Source organism: Trachurus japonicus, chromosome 10 (assembly GCF_045865225.1).
Source record: "Trachurus japonicus isolate A0001 chromosome 10, Traja_1.0".
NCBI classification, from domain to species: Eukaryota; Metazoa; Chordata; class Actinopteri; order Carangiformes; family Carangidae; genus Trachurus; species Trachurus japonicus.
In genome coordinates this window covers 17,674,895-17,695,163 of record NC_140916.1, presented here as the reverse complement: position 1 = coordinate 17,695,163, position 20,269 = coordinate 17,674,895, and the positions used below count along the sequence as shown (strand labels likewise).

General features: G+C 41.3%; 1 protein-coding gene across 5 annotated transcripts in view; it reads right to left on the bottom strand.

Moving 5' to 3' along the window:
• The window catches only part of pcdh11 (protocadherin 11), a 128,141-nt gene that overhangs the window by 99,529 nt on the left and 8,343 nt on the right, over positions 1-20,269 (bottom strand). For 4 of the 5 annotated variants that reach the window (XM_085789692.1, XM_085789695.1, XM_085789694.1 and 1 more), the window contains exon 3: positions 12,641-15,148. In XM_085789692.1, coding sequence (XP_085645818.1) covers positions 12,641-15,148 — 2,508 coding nt within the window. Of the gene's footprint in view, positions 1-5,814; positions 7,938-12,640; positions 15,149-20,269 lie in introns of those variants that run through there. The other variant, XM_085789697.1, reaches the window with a different exon arrangement.

Below are 20,269 nucleotides of genomic sequence, written 5' to 3'. Positions count from 1 at the left end.
TATTTTACATTACTGCCTACGGTATATTAAAATAAACATGTTATTTGGGTGAAGATATTTAAGAATATGGCTGCCTCAGGTGGACAAAAGGGTTTTTCTTTAAAAAAAAAGCTTAGAGATGTTTGCTTTTGTTTGCAAGTTAATGGTGTGGTTTTAAACTCAAAGAGCCAACAGTGTCCTAATACTGGTCCAGGTAAAGATAGGAGCCATTAGAATGAGCTGTATGCTTTGTGTTACCACTGGCAGGCATTACTTTTTGTGGTTCACCATCTATTATTCACCGCTAATGGCTCCATGTATACCTCCTTGCATATATGCAACCAGTGTTCATACACATATCGAGCTCATGATATGCAGCAAATTTTTATTATGGGGAAACACTTGAAAAGCCCAGCACTAATGACAAGAAAAAAAAATATTTCTGCATTAATCAAAGCAAGTATGACACAATGATATTAAGCCGTGGATATAGTTGCAATTATTTTTTGGAAAATAATCAGATATTCACATTTTCCTCAAATCATTTTTTTTTTCAAGCCTTCACTTTGAACCATTTTGCTTCTCACTGGATGAGCACACAAGGAAAATCAGCATGTTGTTGTGTATGTGTGGATTAACTTTGTGTGCATGTTTGAGCGGGATGCATTTGGGGCCTCTGCTTGTCTTTTGTGTTCCTGCCCCAGATTGAGCCTGACAGCTATGTACAATATCCTGTTACAGAACACAACTGCACAAGGAAAGAAGAGGAAGCATCAAATGCTTTGGTTCACCAGTCCTCCCGTACGTGCAAACCTTTCCACAGTCATCCAGCTTATGCCACGCAAAACTCTAATTAGTCAATGGGCTGATCTCATTAGTCAAATGCTTTTGTTGCAGGTGTCCGGTCCAAGTTGAGAAGATTGCCGGAGGCAGAAGGTTAGAGAGGTGGGCTTAGGAAACCAATATAAACGACTTAATGGCTTATATGCAGCCATGCTTGCACGCTGAAAGTAATCAGAGGTATTGCATTGCCACAGTTACTAAAAAAGACATGATACTGCATGGAATAGTGACACTGTAATGATGACCATTCAAAGTGAATGTGGGCATCCCCTACAGAATGGACGATGCAATGTGCAAAGGAGCGACTGTTGTCTTATTTGTCACATGTACAACATAAGACAGAGGAGCTGGGGCTTGCCTCTATCTGTAGTCAGAGGTCAGCACACTCGCCGTGCAGTGCTGAAGTGTTACAATTACCCTGGAGTAGATTTCCGGGTTCATAGTGTGTGTGTCATCACACTGAGGAACAGGCAGATTCAAACACAAGTACTTATGGAGATATCCCTCATGGGATGCCTTCTCACGGCTGGATATGGTATGTCCACTGCGCCAGAACAAGGGGTGTTTAAAATTCAGTGATTAGCGCAGTGTCCAGTTAATTTTAACAGGGTTTGCCATGGGACTAATCAGGAATTAAGAGTCGGCATCTACTTTTAATCGCCTTCTTTACGCATTCATGGGGGATACTGTCAGGATAGAAAAAGGCAATTGTCTGCTGTCTCCCGATTATCCCCTGCAAAAGCCCATAATCTGGCTGAAAGTACTTAAAGAGTCAAGCAGCAAAATAAACAACATTGATTATCATCCCACTGTTCTTTTTTTTCTGCCCAAACTGGACCCTGCAGAGCGGGGGTGGAGGGTGGGGGGTGGGGTGGGGTGGGGTGTCGTGAGTAAGGTTGTGCCTTCCCCCCCATCAGTGCCATCTGCTTGGGCAAATGTTAAGGCAGGGTAAATACCCCCTGAGTCCTCTGTTCAAACCAGATTATCAGCTATTCTAAGGAGACGGACGAGCATCTTATCATCTCCCAATCTCTTTTACAAAAGCAAATCAAGAATTCTGTACAAGGGATTACCAGGATTAAGGAGGGCACAGACATGGCTCTCCTTGGACAATGTCTTAAGTTGATGCCTTTCAGTCTGGCCACCTTCAGCTCAGCAAACATACAACGCCTGCATCCTTTCATGGCATCGTCCCTTCCACAAGTTTATTTGCTTAGGCTAAAAATATAACATCCTGGAATGATCATATCGTTAACATGTGGCCATTTCCAGCATAGAGCTATGAAGGCATTCATTTCTGACTGCTGGAAACTGAACTCATTTAGTCAAGCAACTCAGTCACACCTCAGAAAAGAGCCCCTGCTTTACACAACATTGACAGCATCACATAGTTATGAACAATGACCCACAGTGGGACGTGGCTAGGTTTGAAAACTGCATTTATTAGCCACGGCTACATGATAGATTGCTGGACAGGTTTTCCACTGTATGTTTCAAAGAGGGTAAAATGAGGGACGAATTTTAACGCAAACAACCCCAGTGTGGGTGCACCCTCGGCGCAGATGTCTGTAGAATGCAGATGCACAACTGGTGACCTGGTAGCTCAGGAAAAAAAAAAAAAAAACTTTGCTAAATTCAATTTTGCCTTCTCTTTACTGTATTTGTCTTTGTGTTCAGGGAAGGATTAGTGTTAAATCTACATGGGCAAAACTAAGGTCGGGACCATGTGATTACTTGAAAGAGGGTGGGGTGAGGGTGACGGGGAGGTCGGGTGTCTCCTAAAGAATAAAGCTCATTTATCCCTGCAGTAACAACTGGGGTAACACACATTCAATGAGAACAATCAAGCGCTAACAAAAGCACATGCCAAAGCACAATCAACCACATCTACAAATATTCTGCGTGACTGTCAATCATGACAACTTTATTAATCCATCACAACAAATCACTGTGGATTTCTCTACCTGAGGTGTTTTAAGGGAGGCAGAGATAATACTGTCTCGCAGGGCACACGGGTAAAGCATATGCTCCTTGCACACTATCTGCAACTACTGCTTTAGATCACACTTTTAACAAGGAACAAACAATTGTACAAGCAATCGATGTTCCTCAGATTCCCGCTCCACAGTCACACCTCGTTTAATCAACAGAATTGTTTTCAATGAAAACAATCTCCGGGCTGTAGAGCTACTCAGTGTCTCAGAAAGAACCACTCGGCGGGCTTCCACACTGATTTGATTGTTGCACACACAAAGGTAGCTAGACCACCGCAGCTATGGGGGATGATTGAATTATTCAGTTTGGCAGAGATTTGGCAGCAATTGTGTGGAGTGTTGCCTTGAGTGGAGTGCAGCAGAAAGACAGCATCTTCTTGTTTCCTGCACCACTGCACAGCACATGCATAAATAGCCCCTGCTCAAACAGTCAGCATTGCTTCAGGACAACTTCACATCATACCCTGAACACGCTTGCTGCTTGGCTAATTGACCTACACCTCCCCATAGACAGTTTCAACATTAAATGCTTCAAATTCAAGCATTTGTAATATTTATATTTATACATTTGAAGAAGAAAAAAAAAGGCTAATTCCTCAGTAGAAGTATAAAACCACCAAATACAAGTTCAGGGTTTAAGGCACTTTTATGTATTTAACATCACTATTAAAATATACAAATTGTTCCATTTCTTTGAAGGTACAAGTTGCTGCCAAAGTCACAATTCTTAAATTTACAACTCATAAAAAGAGGGAGAAACCAAACAAATCCACACTAACTTTCCGTCACAGATTAATTCAAGTCTAAAAGTCTACAACACCCACGGTGGTGTTCACATTACTCGGTGCACACTGCGCTTGAAAAGTTAGCTGAGACAGCAACTTCAGCGCCCATTTTCTTCAAACAATCTGTAATCTTGAATTGTTACTTTATACAGCCTGAAGTGGATGACAGTGATCTGGGCACACAATGTGACTGACATGTAAAATCAATGTAAAGTGAAGAAAAAAATAGCTTTTTTGCCATATTAATATCTCCTTTGCAACATTATCCACATGAATAAGGAATATGTACTAGTTTTACGTTACATTTGTGAGACAGACATAACTGATAACAGGGTAAGGTACTGATTGCAATGATTCTCAAGGTTGTGCAAAGGCAGCCATGTCGATATTTATTGTAAATGTTGAGTTTCATACAGTCTGTGGTTTCTGATTAATATTAGAGCTAATTATTTGTAATTGCTCATAAACATGCATACTCGATAACTGCAGTGCACCCAAAGGTTGCAAACGCTGCATAAGGCAAGCTTTACTCAGGAAGGGTGTAGGCACAGTATGAATGGTAAAATAAATGGTAAAAAAGAAAAAAAGAAAAAAAATACAATTAATGAAGACCATATGGATAGCCTCAACCCCCACAGCAAAATGAATTGCTGCGTGTGTCTGTGCGAGCCCCTGTGTGTGGGGTTCTATATTTCTCCATCTGCAGACGTACCATTGCATTATATGTAATCAAACTTACTACATATAACTAGCTTCCTGGCCTGTTAGATGAAATTGAATACTGCGTTCTCATAAATCATGAATCAATCTGTCAGCAAAGAAACTCTGGAAACACTTCCCTTCACTGACATACTGTAATACAACCATGGGACAACCTTTAAAAGACATTTTATAGACGATAAAAATCACAGGGAATGCACTTAATGTGAGCTGACCAAGATCACAAGCGCACGCTGAAACCAGCAACAACTGCACATTTCTGTGGGAACAGAGGAACAACAATGAGGCAGTCCAAAGACACACCAAAAACATTTTCTCTTATAAACTGGACTCCTGCTTCGACTAAATCTTTTTTTTCCCTTTCCTTCCAGCCCTTCTCTCTCATCTTTGCACTGTGAAGCAGAAGAAAAATCCATTTATCGCCTACTCTATCTTCATGCACAAATGTTAAGACTCATTAATGCTGTGGCTTTGTTGGAGTTTATTTATTTATTAATTTATTTATGGCTCATTTGAAAACATTTCATTTCCTAATTATGCATAACATGAAAAATCAAACCATAATTTATCAAGCTCAAAGAGATACAACTACCTATGATCTACTCCAGCTCTCTGTTTTTAAGTAAGAACGAGCCATTTAGCAGGTTTACATTTATCTATTATTAGAAAGCTGACATTTATGCACTCTCTATACGAGAATGCTCTACTTGAGCGTGCACCATTTTCTCAAATCACCAAGGACACTTTCCCCGAGGGAACTGATTAGCTCTCTCTCAGTTTTAAAATATGAAGTAACTTTGATAAGCAATTAAACATTTTCTGTTGTCTCTACTCTGGCTTTGTTTTATGCCTTTCAAGTCAGTATTTTTGGATCAAATCCGCATAAACAGCGAATAACACAATGTTAGAGCAGCAGTTATTGTACCTCCTAGCATCAATCTTCCTCTCAGATGTGTAACACCCTGTGTTTGTGCACTACTGTACATCATATTAGCAAGGTTATCATTATCAAATGATCATTATCAGCTCTCATGGAGGATAAATGAAAAAAAAGAAGAAAAAAGTTGTGTTGTTCCAAAAAAAGCTTCCGTTCTGCTGTTTTCTGTCTGTGCACTTCAAAGGATGTGCTCCCACCAAATTTCCATAACTTTTTATCTGTAATCTGTTCCTAATGAGCAATGTACATCTACACCATTTCTTCGTTTATTTCTCCCACTCAAGTGCTATATTGTTGCAAAATGTAGAAGATAAAGAGAAATGGGCAGTTTTTCAATGGCTGAAATGAGCCAATTAATGGTGTCAAAACCAACACAGCCAAGCACACTTGCGGACCACAGCCTGAATGACCCATACTATATGCTCCTGGCTGTCTGTATATGAGAAAAACAAATTATTATTCTCCAACATGTATTTTCCCTCACTTAACTCCTCGCCAAGTGATGCAGTCTAATATTGAAAGCGCAAAACAATGAATAAGAAGACTCGTCAAAATATGCAATACAATGCAAAAGACTTTAATAAATTTCAGAAGCGCACACATACATAAACAAAACATTTACAGTTTTCTCCACACTGGCAAATAAAAGTCAATTACAAAGATCATGTAAGGTGCATATTGTACTTCACATTGAATAAAAGTGAGGTTGTCTGTCTCTCTTACAAGGACAAAAGCTCTCCCCATGTATGATTTTTTTTTCTTTTCCCCAAAGATCAGGCATATCTAATCATTACACAGTGCTAGGATGCTATGTATATTTCATACTGTGGCTCCTACGCAGTATTGAATACATTTGATACCATAATTACATGAATATACCTCCTTCAATAATAACAACCTGTCTCACAAAGAGGCGACACACATAAAATTAAAAGCTTTAAAATAGACATAGTCTGTGGAACCATGACGTATTAAAACTGGAGCAAGTTCAAAAAAGGGCTCCTGGCCCGAGCAGTAATTTCATTTAAATATACATAGTTTCTCACAAAAGAGGGGAAACAGCCCGGGTCCAGTCCATCTGTACATTTCCAAATGACTACACAGGCTATGTCAATTTTAATGAATCTAATTCTATGGTTATATGTATGTACTGTAGGTGCCTTTAGGCCTTACCTATCAAAGCAGTCTGTAGCTTACCAATTAACAGGACTATTGAACAACAACGCTGCTAACCCATCAAGCCAGTTACTGGTGTATACTGTAGAAATAATTCTAGTCAGGACATACGGTACCATAATGATTCTATGGGTGTAGAAATAGTAGAGGCAAAATGATGCTCTGAACAAAAGGCCTACAAAGTAGTAAGTGCACCATAGTGGAATTTCTGTCAAATGTTCACTTATTGCTGTTTTTAAACTGTAGCCTGGATTACCTTTTCATTTTGGTGTTCATCAGAAAATTTATTTTTTCAGTGTAAATAAGTGCGCAAAGTCAAGTCATTTTTTGCTTAAGCCCACCGACTCATATTAAAGACTGTCTGAGGATTATTACTATTTTTTTTTTCTTTTCTGTTTTTTCTACCATCTGGAGTCGTTTTAATATGGATCTCACAGGTTAAATCACTTCCGACTTAGGAATTGAAAGCGACACACAAAAGGTTAGGCTTAGTGCTCTTCAAATCTGCCCTACATAAACAGCTTTTGATTATAACCCCAGGAGTTAGTCCCTTGTGATTGTGGCTTAGCTCAAAGTATTAAACTTGTCCTACCATTCCTCCCAGTGTAATAACAGCATGGTGATCAGTAGCACAGTTGTAAAGCTCTACAAATGTGGTCGCATTGTGGGGCCATGCATATTTCTGGAAAACGTCAGCCACACTCTTCACTAACAATGCTATCAGTGGCATCAAAAACGTGGGACAGAAAGAGGCGAAAGTAGACAGAAAAAGGTACACTGTGATGTGGGCTCAATACTAATGTAAGCCTACGGGTTGTAGACCTTGCAGCATAAATACATTAGAAGTCATTAGTTCCATGAGCAAGCCCAAGATAGAGCAACGTCAAATAATACAAAAGTCAGAAAGTAAGAAAATAAATTGGCCACCAGGCAGTTTTGAAAACAAGGCAAAGAAATGGAATCAATAAATATAAACACCATCAACTCTGTGATAGATATACATACATACATATAAACATACTTTACAGATCTACTGACTGTATTTGACACCTATTTTACAGAGTGGGTGCTGGAGTGGGACATTTTTCGAGGAGGTTTCAGGTCATACAGCATCATCCTCACTGACACAGGTAAGTAATAGCATAGGACTCAAAGCATTTCAAACTTCCAACAGATTCACAGGAGGAGCTTTGTCAAGTTTCAGGCAGGCAACATGAAGCGTCTCTCTTTTTCTGAGAATTTTTTTTCCCCCCCTCCAAGTTCATCTTTTCTCTCGATTGTATGAAGAGGTGGGGTTTGAGGCTGTAGAGACAGTAAAAGTACTTGTTTCACCTCTTCAGTTCTCGCCTTCCTTCTTTCCTCCCTCTGCCCTCTCTCTCTCTCTCTTTTCTCTCTCTTTCTCTCTTTAGGTAGTGGGAGCTAGAGATTGATTTTAATCCTGTGGGAGCGAGCTGTACCTGTGCCACAGAGTGTGCCATAGTGTGGTGGTTTCAGTGCCGTCTCCTGAAATATAGAGAGACAGACAGATATAGGGAGATTGTAGTTACAATATCATCGAGCTCTGAGCAGCCTAAGCTGTAGCCTTATCAGTGTGAGGCTACGCTGAAGACTGAATAAAAAAAAATCTCTGAGGAGAGTGTAAAAGATAGAAAAAAAGCATTCTTCAAGGCACGGCTGGCAATCAAGTCATTATCTTGTCAGGTTTCCTTGAAGAATGCTACAGGTGTCATAAGTTTGTGCATTTTTCCTGTACTTATCAGAGCATGCAATCTTATCCAATTATCACTCCCGATTTGTCTTTTTTGTCTCCCACCACACTAGTGCAGCACTCTTCATTTCCCCTCAAAAAGCCATTTGGATCAATTTAGGCCCACTCTTTCGTTCGGACCCTTGCCAGTAGGTCCTCTGATATGTACAGAATATGACATGTTGCTATTCCTCAGAAAGTTAGCAACACATCTGCCAGTATCTGAATCAGAGAGAAGCTGACCTAATAGTGCTTACAATTAGCAAGGCACAGTGATTACAGATGCAATGACGCAACAGAAATCAAGTAACAAAAAACAAAGACAAGGAAACAGAACCAAAAACGACAAAAACAAGACAATGATAATAAAAATAAATCAGTTGCTAGGAATTAATACTAGCATCAGATTTGATTAACAAGCCTATTTAGCCTTTTGAAATCGTGGTTTCTACCCCTGGCTATGCACCCACTATGAGTCAGCACAAGCGCTTCATCATCAGACCATGGGTGGCTAGTGTGAAAGGCCCATTCCTTCACCCACGCAAATAAATGACAATATGCAAAAATTTTCTTCACAGCTGCCCTCGTTATCCAATGCATTTACATTATAATCCTTTTTATGAAGATAATACCTTAAATTGCCTTATAAATAAGGTGAAACAACAGCACTTAGGCACTAAAGGGTATTTAATCAAACTGTAATGTATGCCCATGTGCTACTACAAAAACACTACCACCAGTTTCTCCAATACTGAGTCATAGGAGGTTAGTTTTGTTAAGCAGTGACCCTTCGTGCTCTGTGGCCCCAGAATTATGGGCCAAACAAAAGAATGTATTAGCCTTTTTACTCTTTGCATATTCATGGTGATGTCTGAGATCACTCAAGCAGGGTGATACCCATTTGATCTGCCTCCGCTAAAGCACATACTCTCACAAGAGCTCCTCATCACTGGAGGCAGAGTGACCTCTAATATCATGGGGTAGGGGTTAAAAGAAAATGATGAGATGCGTAAAAACTGAGAAGAGAGGGGAGGAGAGGGAGGAGGTCTGCATTTACAAGTACAGCTCACACTGTATAATGAAGCCATATGGTGGAACAAATCTGTAGTCTCTGAAGTATTTTTTTTTACAAGCTTTACTCTTTATCGGCTACATCTGTAAAGTCCCCTGAAAACATTTTGGTGACCTTCAACCGTAATCATCTCCTCTTGTTATTCCATGGGTGGGCTTTTTTGTTTTTTTTTCTTTTTCAACTGCTTTAGTCGTGTGGGAGGTTGCAGGGCAGCGAGAGATCAGTGTAGAGGCACTAAAGCACTGTCTGTCACTTTGATGAATCAAAAAGGAAAACACAACAAACCTGCCTATGATCTTTGCTTTTGGACTTCTGCTATTAGGTTCAGGCTCAAGAGAGACGGAATAGCCGACACTGACAAACCAAATACAGCCTTTGTTTTAACAGCCACCCTTGAAAGTGATCTCTGTAAATTCTAGAGTGCTCAAATAATATCTGATAGAAACCACAACACTTTTTTTAGTTTATTTATTTATTTACTTTTGAGAAATGCTGTTGTTGTGTGTTGTGTTTTTCCTTGGACTTTAGAAGTAGATTTTCAATAAAGAGGGGTAAAGATGAAATCAAGCACAAATGAGATTATAAATGGATCTCAACAAACAGGACTTCTGGTCAACTACTGTTACACCACTTTGGATCTTGAGTACGTGACACACCCAAGGATAGTACGTGGCATCACTGATAATCTTAAAGGATGGCTGCCTTTTTTCTCCTTTCTTATCAGCCTCATTCGAAACCTAATTACAGTGATTTTAATCATACTGTATTATGAGTGATTAACCCTTTAGTGCATTTAATTAACCTTTGAAGCCACCAACTCTCATCAGGCAGAGCTTCACGCTATTTTTTTTCCATGACACAGGCTTTAAATAAGCACACTTAAAACTAGTGGGAAATCTAATGTCTAAAGTGGGAGGCATCACTTGTCAATTGCTCAAGGGGACAGAAAATTTTGATCTATTATCAGCTTAACATTGTTGAAGATATGGTTGGTGAGTAGAACCGATGAGGGCAATTTTTTTTTCTTGATAATATTCAAATGCAGGGAGTGTGTGTGTGTGTGCGTGTGTGTGAGTGTGTTAAGCCTGTTCTCTCTCAGAGCAAAGAACAAATACACCTAGAAAATAATCAGATACACACAGCCTGATATAGCGAAACATAAGATTTGGGAGGATGTTTACTAATCATATATTCATTGATTTGAAATTATTCGCACAAAAATACTCCACTCTGATCAGCAGCATAAGTGAAAATCAATTTAAATCCTGGATACATAAAATTCATGACTGATAATAATTCAGATCTGTAGAACACAGACTGAATATTTCTGCATATTTCAGGGCAGACGCCACCAGTAAGAAGGGGAAAATCATTCTGACAACTCGTCAGAGTATCGTATAAACACATTACGAATTAAATCTTTGGTACCAAGGGCATGTAGTAGGCTTATGTATAATGCACTATGGCAGAGCATAGCTTTTAACCAGGGTTTCAAATAAAAGGTGGATGAAGGGAATGACTATCAACCTTGTGTGGGTGTCTTCATAAATTATCCGAAGCACAATACTTCATGGGATCAACAGTCATTTACCAAAACTATGCCACGGGGAATTTGAACGCTTGCTAGTTGTCACACAGTAGCGTACTGGGAGCAAAAAAAAGTCACAAATGAGCCAAAGATCTGAAAACTAACTGCAATATGGGGCCAGACACAAACAAAAGCAAGCACCTCATCAAACAAAATCAATTATTGATGCAATATCATGAAACTGACCCAGAATTGGATGAATGGCAGTTCTGATAATTATGATCAAAACAGTAACAGAAATGAAAGCCAATGAAACCCAGAACCCCCTAAACTGAAAAAAATAATAATAATGCATTTAAAAAAAGAAAGAAAGCAAGAAAGCAAGAAAGAAAGAAAGAAAGAAAGAAAGAAAGAAAGAAAGAACAAGGGGAAAAAAATAATTTGTTGCGAAAACCAGCAAAATCAATGGGATGTTTAACACTGGGTGATAACTATGGCAACACACGTCACTATGAGCAAACTAGTCAGCCTTGATTCATTCCACTGTGGTTGGGGGTAGCAGATATCAACAAGTACTGTAAGTACCCTGTCGTGCTCTTGTGATACAATAAGTGTGTTTACTATCTCCTCTCTGGCACAAACTATGACACCATATCACAGACGCAAACCTTTGTTGTGATGTCATTGCATCCTCTCCTATGTGAGCTAATTTGAAGAATGTAAAGGATGTGTATCTACGTATGTCGTTTATTACAATAATTGGGGTCATTAAAGTGGAGCATTTACGGGCTAAATGCAATGCTGGCCTGGCAGGCTTTTTTATGGACTACTGCTCCCTTGGTGTTTAAGTATATTGGTCTCAAGACTCTGCATCACCTTGATCCCTCTGACCCCCCTCTCCCCTGCCCAAAGCAATACTCAGTCTTCCCCACGGCGCTCTGCTCTAGCTGTCAGCACTGAGCAAGGCCACCTCTCCTTACCTCTGATTTACATTTATTTCCCTCGCCAGCTTTTATTTATTGGGGCACTTCGCATTTGGCACATATCTCTTAGGGAATCATAAGCCCTTTGCTGTACCTTGGCATTCAAATGAGCTTCTCTCCCACAAAGCCTCACTGGCACAGTTGAGGCAGCACTTAATATTTTCAGGACAGAAGCCACAAAAAGTGGGATTATTTATCAAGCTGTTTTTACATGTCAAAAGCTTTTTTTGTCTGTTTTGTGCTATTACCTGCATCCTTTTTTCTTCTTTTTTTTTGGCCAAAATTAATACCTGATGTAGAGAGTAGCCCTTTTTCGCTCTGGCAGCCATATTCTTTTTTTTCATGGCTTGTTTAAATGTCGATCAAATATATTAGCACACAGCTTCATTCGCCCTTGACCTCAAATGCATCAGTAGAGAGTTCAATCACTGCCGCCTATCCCAGGCTCTTCTAAATCAGGCTACATTGCCACCAACCACTCACACTGAAGTTTAAAATATCTAGTCATCATAATTGCACTGCTTCCATTACTCAAGCTTTTGAATATGAAATTAACCTGCACATGTAATTTTGTAAATGATTATGTAATCATGGTTGCTTATGAAGGAGGGTGAATACATGAATTAATAACAATCAGTACAGTGAAAGGTTTTGCTGTATTAATTGCAACAAATTGTTTCCTCTGTCATTTTTTCATTTCCCTTTCAAGTCCTAAGTGCAAATGACATTCATGTAGACATGGTCATGGTCTGTGTGGGAAAATCCCCTGGCTCCATGCTGCCACCCTCCCCCTTTCACATCACCTACCATGGGACAGCAAAGGGAGTGTGAGTGGGGACTAGTGTGGGTGGGTTTAAAAAGGAAGTCATGAATTACCTGTCGGGTGGTGATTTGCCCTGCAGTCTTGAATCCCCCCTGACAGCTGCACTCTGAGACACTGTATGGGTCGGAGCTAGTCGATGAGCACTTGGAGAGTGAGTCACAGCCCACCACGAACGTGTTGTCCAAGGGGAGCTCCTGGATCACATGGTGTTTCTTTGGGGCCACAGGGGTCTCCGGTTTGATTTGAAATGTGGGTTGAGGGGACGCCGACTTGTAATGCTTGGCTAAGTCTGGGCTATCGGGTTTGAAGGTGGTGGGCGTGGTGGCCCAGTTGTACTTCCCCATGGTTTGCTCCTCTAGTTCCACAGGGAGATCCAGTGTACCATTAACATGCTCATGGGTGGGGTCGTCAGGCTTAGATTCATCTATGGTCACAAAGTTCAGCAGGAGGCTCTTGGGGGACCGCTTCTTCCTCTTCTTCTTCTTCTTGATCTGACGGTTCTCTTGGTTGGGTGACACCCACTCGCCACTCTGCTTGCTCTTTTGCACCACTTTGTGTCGGGGTGTCTGTCGGCAGCGCACCAAGGCGGTCACAAATATCACCAAGATGACAGTCATGGTCCCTGCTATGATTGCTATGACAACAATCACATATCCGTTGGCTTGAGGTGTTACCTCACTGTCCCCTATGTTACGGTCCAAAGGTGTCTCCATGCTTTTTCGCAGCTGCTCTTGGATAAAGGTGGCGTTCGACACAGTGTCATTGACGAACAAGTGAATAAGGACAATAGCATCTAATGACTCAGGCTGGCCTAGATCTTTGACCTTGACTACAAGCCTATGCAGCCCCTGATCAGCTGCCACTATCTTCTCCTGCAGGGTAATGTTACCCGTTGTTTTGTCGATGGCAAAGAGACCTCGAGGGGAGACCCTAGATGTGATGATGATGCTGCTGGTAATACTGTACTGCAGCTCAGCATTCATACCTGTGTCATTGTCAATGGCAAACACTCTGGTGACCACAACACCAGGGGCAGTGTTGGTTCGCACTAGGTCATAGGAATAATTGGAGGATGGGATGACGAACACAGGGCGATTGTCATTTACGTCGACTACATTGATAGTGACCTTGGCATAGGAGGAGCTTGGGGGTTGACCTCCATCTACTGCCTTGACCATAAATGTGTAGGAGCTTTGCTGCTCCCTGTCAAAGGTGATATTGGGTTTGATGACACCAGTTTGAGGGTCGATGATGAAATTATCTTTCCCATTCAAAATGGAAAGGGTTATAACAGCATTATCTCCCGCATCTGCATCCGTCACTGTGATTAAGCCCACAGTTCCATAGAGAGGCAGGTTCTCAGGCACGTAGAAGTTGTACTCAGGGTGTGTGAATGCTGGGCTGTTGTCATTAAGGTCCTGGACGATTAGCCTAACGGTGACATTGCTCTGTAGGGATGTGGAGCCGTTGTCTCTCGCTATGACAGTGAATGAGTACCTCTCCTGCTTCTCTCTGTCCAGTCGTTTGCCAACGGAGAGGATTCCTGACCGTCTGTCTATGTTAAACCCATCAGGTGCATCAGGGCCAAGAGTATAAATAATCTCAGCATTATGTCCGCTGTCTGCGTCAGTGGCACTGATTTTTATTAACTGTGTAGAGGGGTCATTGTTCTCCGGTATGGAAAGTTGGATTTCCGGCTGGGGGAAGATGGGTGCATTGTCGTTCTCATCCTTGATTTTAATTAAAACCATAGCTGAAGTGTTCAAAGGAGGCGTTCCCCTATCCGAGGCCACTATCTTAATTGCATATTCTCGGGTCGTCTCATAATCTAGGGGGGCGGCTGTTTCTAGTAAGAACTGATCATTAAAGACAGGCTTCAACCGGAAAGGAACATCATGGTCAGTGTAGCAAGCTACTTTGCCATAAAGATCTGCGTCCTTGTCAGTAACAGTAATTAGGGCTATTTTGGTGTTGAGGGGTGCATTCTCAGACAGCAGAACAGTCCCATTAACCAGGTTGATAATGTAGCGAGTGTCTATGGAGGGAACATTGTCATTAACGTCTGTTACATTAACAATCACTGTTGCTCTGGAAGGGGTGGAGCTGCCATCGCTGGCCAGGATGATGAGTTTATGAACAGGAGTTACTTCCCTGTCCAGAGGCTGCTTGACAGTGATCAGTCCCGTAGAGCTGTCAATGGCAAAGTGACGTTTGGTCGAGGCAGAGATCTGGTTGCTGAAGGCAAAATGGATCTGTGCGTTGGAACCCAGGTCCGCATCCGTGGCGTGAAGCTGAGCGACTGACGTCCCCATGGGGGCGTTTTCTGGCACGGTGACCTCCAGCTCACTGTCTTTGAAGATGGGACGATTGTCATTGACATCAGAGATGGTGACTTGAAGAATGGCAGTGCTGGACTTTGGAGGGTTGCCACCATCTTCCACCTTTATCTTCATGACGAAGGTGTCCTTCTGCTCGCGATCCAGGTTCTGCTGAACGATCAGCTGTGGCCACTTGTCACCTTCAGGGGTCTCAATAATGTCTAAGCCAAACTCGCTGACACTCTGCAAAGACAACACATAGTTCCAGTTAGTTTGTATCCGTTTTTTTCTGTAAACTTGTGATTATTACATAAACTTTGAAAGTGTTATTTGTGCCCTTTAATGAGTTTTTCCGCATATACCCCAGTGTCTCAGGATAGAGAATTTCATAAATTGTACAAATAAGAAAGCCCTCCCTATATAAACTGACTTGACAGACATATTAATTTCATAAGTAAGAATATTGCATTCTCACTTAGGTAATAACACAGAAATGTACCGTGTTATGGTACTAGATTCTGTGGTCTTGGACATGTTTTTGTTCCTAAGAGTGTAGATTTTTCAGTTGTCTTAGAAAGCCAAACAGCCTGTCGAGATATTTCCTTAGGCTACTCAGGTTCATTTGTAGGCCTTCTTAGGATCAGGCTTTTAGGCAGTGATGAATGTCAAGAGCAAATTAAACAGCCTGGGACATTCTTAAACAAGGCAGCTGGTTCTTGGCTCTGCTGTGCTCATCTCAGTTGGGTACCCGTAAATCAAAAGCACTTTCAAACATGCTAATCATCAGCTTGTTTCAAAGTTTCAGTCATTCCTCACATACACTACGCTACACAATACATGCTCAAGAAAGACAGCTGTAAGCGTTCCTTTTATAAATGTGACTAATAACTGTATGTTGTGTGGATTGTGTATCGCATATACAACTACAGCTTAAAGGGATTCATTTGGCTCCTCGTCAGATTGCTTCTGCCTTCACTAAAAGAAGATTTCACTCCACCTTCCTATCTTGTGACAAGTTAGAATAGAGCAGGCAGCCGTAACGTTTCACCGTCATTACAGGAGAGAAAGAAAGACAGCTGGGAATGGATACACAGCAATAAGCTCCCATTTATAACAGTGCAAGACCAGATCACCACAGATTAAGAGGAGGAGAGTGAAAAATCCTGCCTATTAGAGTTTTTTTTTTTTTTTTTGCTAAAGAAGGGCTAAATCTAGGCAAAAGTAAAGCCGGAGGAAAATGAAAACAAATGCATAAGTAATCCCCACGAGAAACCAGAGGAACTGGCACTGACTGTTACGAGTAATTGCCTTCCACCTCCAAAAAACTAGCACTAATATTTACACTGTCAGATGCAGTATGGTATGGATCCATAGAAGTTTTCGATATAGAAGAGAGAGGAAGGAAATGAAAGATGAGGGAGAGACGGAGAGAGAGACAAGTGGCAGAAAAGGAGAGAAAGAGAGAGTAGGGGGAGGAAATAAGAAGAAGATCAAGCCCATGAATGAGCTGCATGCACATTATGAAACAAAGAAGCCCTTTGAAGCTCTTTCAGTCAGAAGCAGTTTCATGGTAAAACAAGAAAAAGCATCCTACTTAAAGAGATAAGCTTCATGCTGCACATAATGTTAGAAGAGATTACTCTGTCTAGGCACAGCTATCAAATGAGATTAAGATATATACATTCTCCCCGTTCAAGGGAGGAACATTTCAACCAAATTGTGAGCACAAGAATCCTCGGTAGGTTTCAGAATCTAGACCCGTCCCCGTGCCAACACGGTGTTGTAGTCGAATCAAGAAAACGTGCAGCTGCAGCATGTAAATTATTGTGTACTCTGAAAAATTGCTTGCTGAGGGAATGTTGTCAACATGTCAAGTGATTGACAGAACTACTTAAAACAGCCAACACTGCAGCAATGATCTTTCAGACCTTATTTTGTGATCCTTCTGGCAAGCAGAAGTCATATAGGGGTAAGCAGACATGGCATATAAAAGTATGTGTGGAAATGTAGAGGCAAAACGCCTTATGGGTGAGCTGTGCTGAATTTCATGCACATGAACTATTTCTGTCATATCAGAAAGGTCCAAGACAACATTCTGGGGGATCTTTTGCTAAGCACTACTCCATCCGCACAGAGCTCCTCAATCCTCAGTTGTTTGAATAGTTCACAGATTCGGCACAGTAGCTGAGTATCTGCACACTGATATTTGGCAAAGACTGATGTTAATAGTTGGATGTTGAGTTAGGAAGTGTCAAAGGGAATGCTGCACGATGATTTATGAGCTAGCATTTCCTCTATGCTTTTGTCTCGGTTTCACACAATTTTACAACTGACAAGACAACGCTCAGTGCATTTCAATAAGTTGAAGAGAGCTATCTCTCAGGCTGCGCATCCTCCTGAATGCAGAATGAGTCTGGTGGATTGTGATAAGATCTAGGGCAGGCTAAGAAAAGGCCAAATACTAGCATGAATCACTCACTGGAGACCCTAAGGCTGAGTGAGAAGGACAAAGTTCTCTAAACAGCTAAATGTGCAAATAATACCATGCCTCACTCTTCCATCACACATACAGTATACTGTGCAGGTACATGTCTTCTTGAACTACGATGACTCACCATTCATTCCCACATTACAGGGTCACAGGTACCCTCGGTGATCAGAGTGGGAACAGGGTACTATATATGTGGAAGGAGTATGGCACAGAATCAAATCAGAGCTTGCTAATTTAAATGAAAATGACTGAAGGACACCGACAGAAGCAGAGGTGGCTGATGATGAGGGATGGATGACTGTGAACCTCCCGTTCTGCAGACAGTGCCTCAGATTATCAGTGGATGCATCTTTCAGTCAAGTTGATGACCTTATTAAAACTCAGAGGAGACTGAGATTGGGCTGTGAATATGTCAGGAGGACTCTAGTTACAGTGATGCCCATGGATGGGGCTAACTGGGGAGGGCTATTCATCACAACCTACAGTATAGCACCTCTTTATAATGCTGATAGAAACTCACTCTCTCTCTCTGTCTCTCATACTCCCCTAATTCCTCCCTCATTTTTTTTATCTCCATCCCTCATTCTCCTTTGCCCCTGGCCATGATCTCATGCATATAATTAAGACAAAAGAAGCTGGGAATTGTTTGTCTTTTTTGTCAACCTCTAGAAGAGGATAATGTGTCAAAATCGGATGCTAATGAAACCTGGAAATGCTTGACAGGGAGCTCTCTGCCCAGAAATCCTATTCAGTGCCTATAGGCAGCATGCAATGCATTAATCAAATTTCTCTTGCTACTTGGGAATGGATCTTGAATAAATTTTGCATCCTCAAAATGCAAAGTTAGAATCAGTTTAGGAGTAAAATTATTCAAGCTCAGACTTGAAGTACCAGCAAAAAGACCACTCCATCCACTCAAGAATTTTAGGTATATCTCAGATAGACACGTAGCAACAAAGTTGATTGCAAAATACCAGAGGAAAAACCTCAGTAGGTGGCAAAAGGTTAAGCCCAAGCGTCCTTCAGATTGCCCAGCCGAAATGCCGACATCCACTTCATCGTGTAGTTTATCAGTGAGGCATAGCCCAGCCAGCAGCAAAACACTGATCTACACAAAATGACTTTAACACGACGCCCACTTCAAATATGTCTGAAGATGCTCACGCAGATGCATCTTGGATTAATGTGGTCTGCGATGCTGCAAGGTCATCACTGGAATAAGAAAAGTTGCCAGTAACAATTAAAAGCAAAAATCCCCAGTGGAGTCTCCTTTAGTCTTATGCATGTTTCCGTGTTGGCCTATTGAGTTATCCTGTGAATATGTAACATGATCAGATCTGCTTTCATGGGAGATCTTCCTCCACCCATGCATGTGATTGCTTTCTGTGACCTTGACCATTTCTTAGGACGCCTTCTCTGCAGTTCAGGTGACGTAACACGCCACTGCACAACACTGATGGCAGAATTTTCGCTCAAACTGTAATTGCCAGCCATTATGTGTGGTGCTGGTGCACTGTGTAGGACGAAATTACCTGTTGTCCCCCTTAGTGTTAGAAAAGGACAAGGTTGTAGAAAAAAAGAAAAGGCAACCATGTTTCTTTTATTTGTTCTGTATGTTGACAACTCAAGCATGGCTACATGTGGAGTGGTGGACCATTGAGTGAGCCTCACTGTGCTACACAATGGTAGCAATTTCAGCACCGTGCCCTGCACAACACAAGAAAACTGGGCAAACTATCATTCTGAGGGAGCTTCTGAGACAAATCTCACAGGACCATACAAAGATAGTCCAAGGGTGGCTTAGCGGCCAAGAGCTATTCTAGGAAATGCTTGCACATTCCCTCCCCACTAAACCCTTGGCTTTCTACTGCACTTCGGAAATAAAAGATACCAAAGGTTGAAAATGTTGCCGGCTTTTCTAATGCCTCACCCTGTGTTTTACTCGTATGGAACCTGGAACACAAGGAAATTAATCTTGAGTACAATGCGAATATAATGAGAGGAAGTGAATCAGGGACGCATTGCCAAGGATGCTCTAAGAAGAATTTCCTGCAAAAAGATAATACAACCACAGCCTAGGCAAGGATTTTAGAAAGCTTTATATTGTGAAAAGGGCAAAGAAAATGATTGCAGATGATCACCATAATGAGCAGAACATTTGGCTGGTGATTTTCCAGGCATGAACAATTCAGGACATTGCGCTGGAGAGGCCTTGGCAGTGGGGAGACTCTTTAAAAATGCAAATTGGTATTCAAGGCAGACACGGACAGCAACGGTTCTGTTCACTCCAACCCAATGTTAACGTCATCCAAGATGCCAAGATGGACTTGTCATTCTGTCTTGCACCTTGCTCTCAGTTCCAGTAACCTTTCTTTCTTTATTTTGTTTAGGATTTCCTCCAGAGCCTTCGCATCTCGCTTAATTACACTTCATTTGTAAGGGCTCATGTCATCTCCAATATTCATCTATCCACAAAGCATAGAGTGTTGTCTAGACTATAAACGAAGACCGTATGATGTTATCCAACATTTCTGGATTTAGGGCTGACTCCATTAGGAAAAGAGAATATTGCACTGCAGTTTAATAGTGCATCAATTAGATGATGAAGAAAAGCTTCCCCCAGTTCTCCATGAGGCACCTATTAGCATAATACAGTGCATTTTTCTTCACTTGCTTTAATATACTATGTTCAGCACATGTAACCTGTTGCTGAAAATTGGACATGCAATATATGCTGTGTCTGCACTTTCCACGGCATGTTCTCTGATATTACTGCACATGGTGAAAACTTCCCCTTCTTTACAGCGTTCTTTCATAATGAAATAAAGCATATGAAAATATTAATGGCTGGTATAAAACACTCTAGGCTTCAT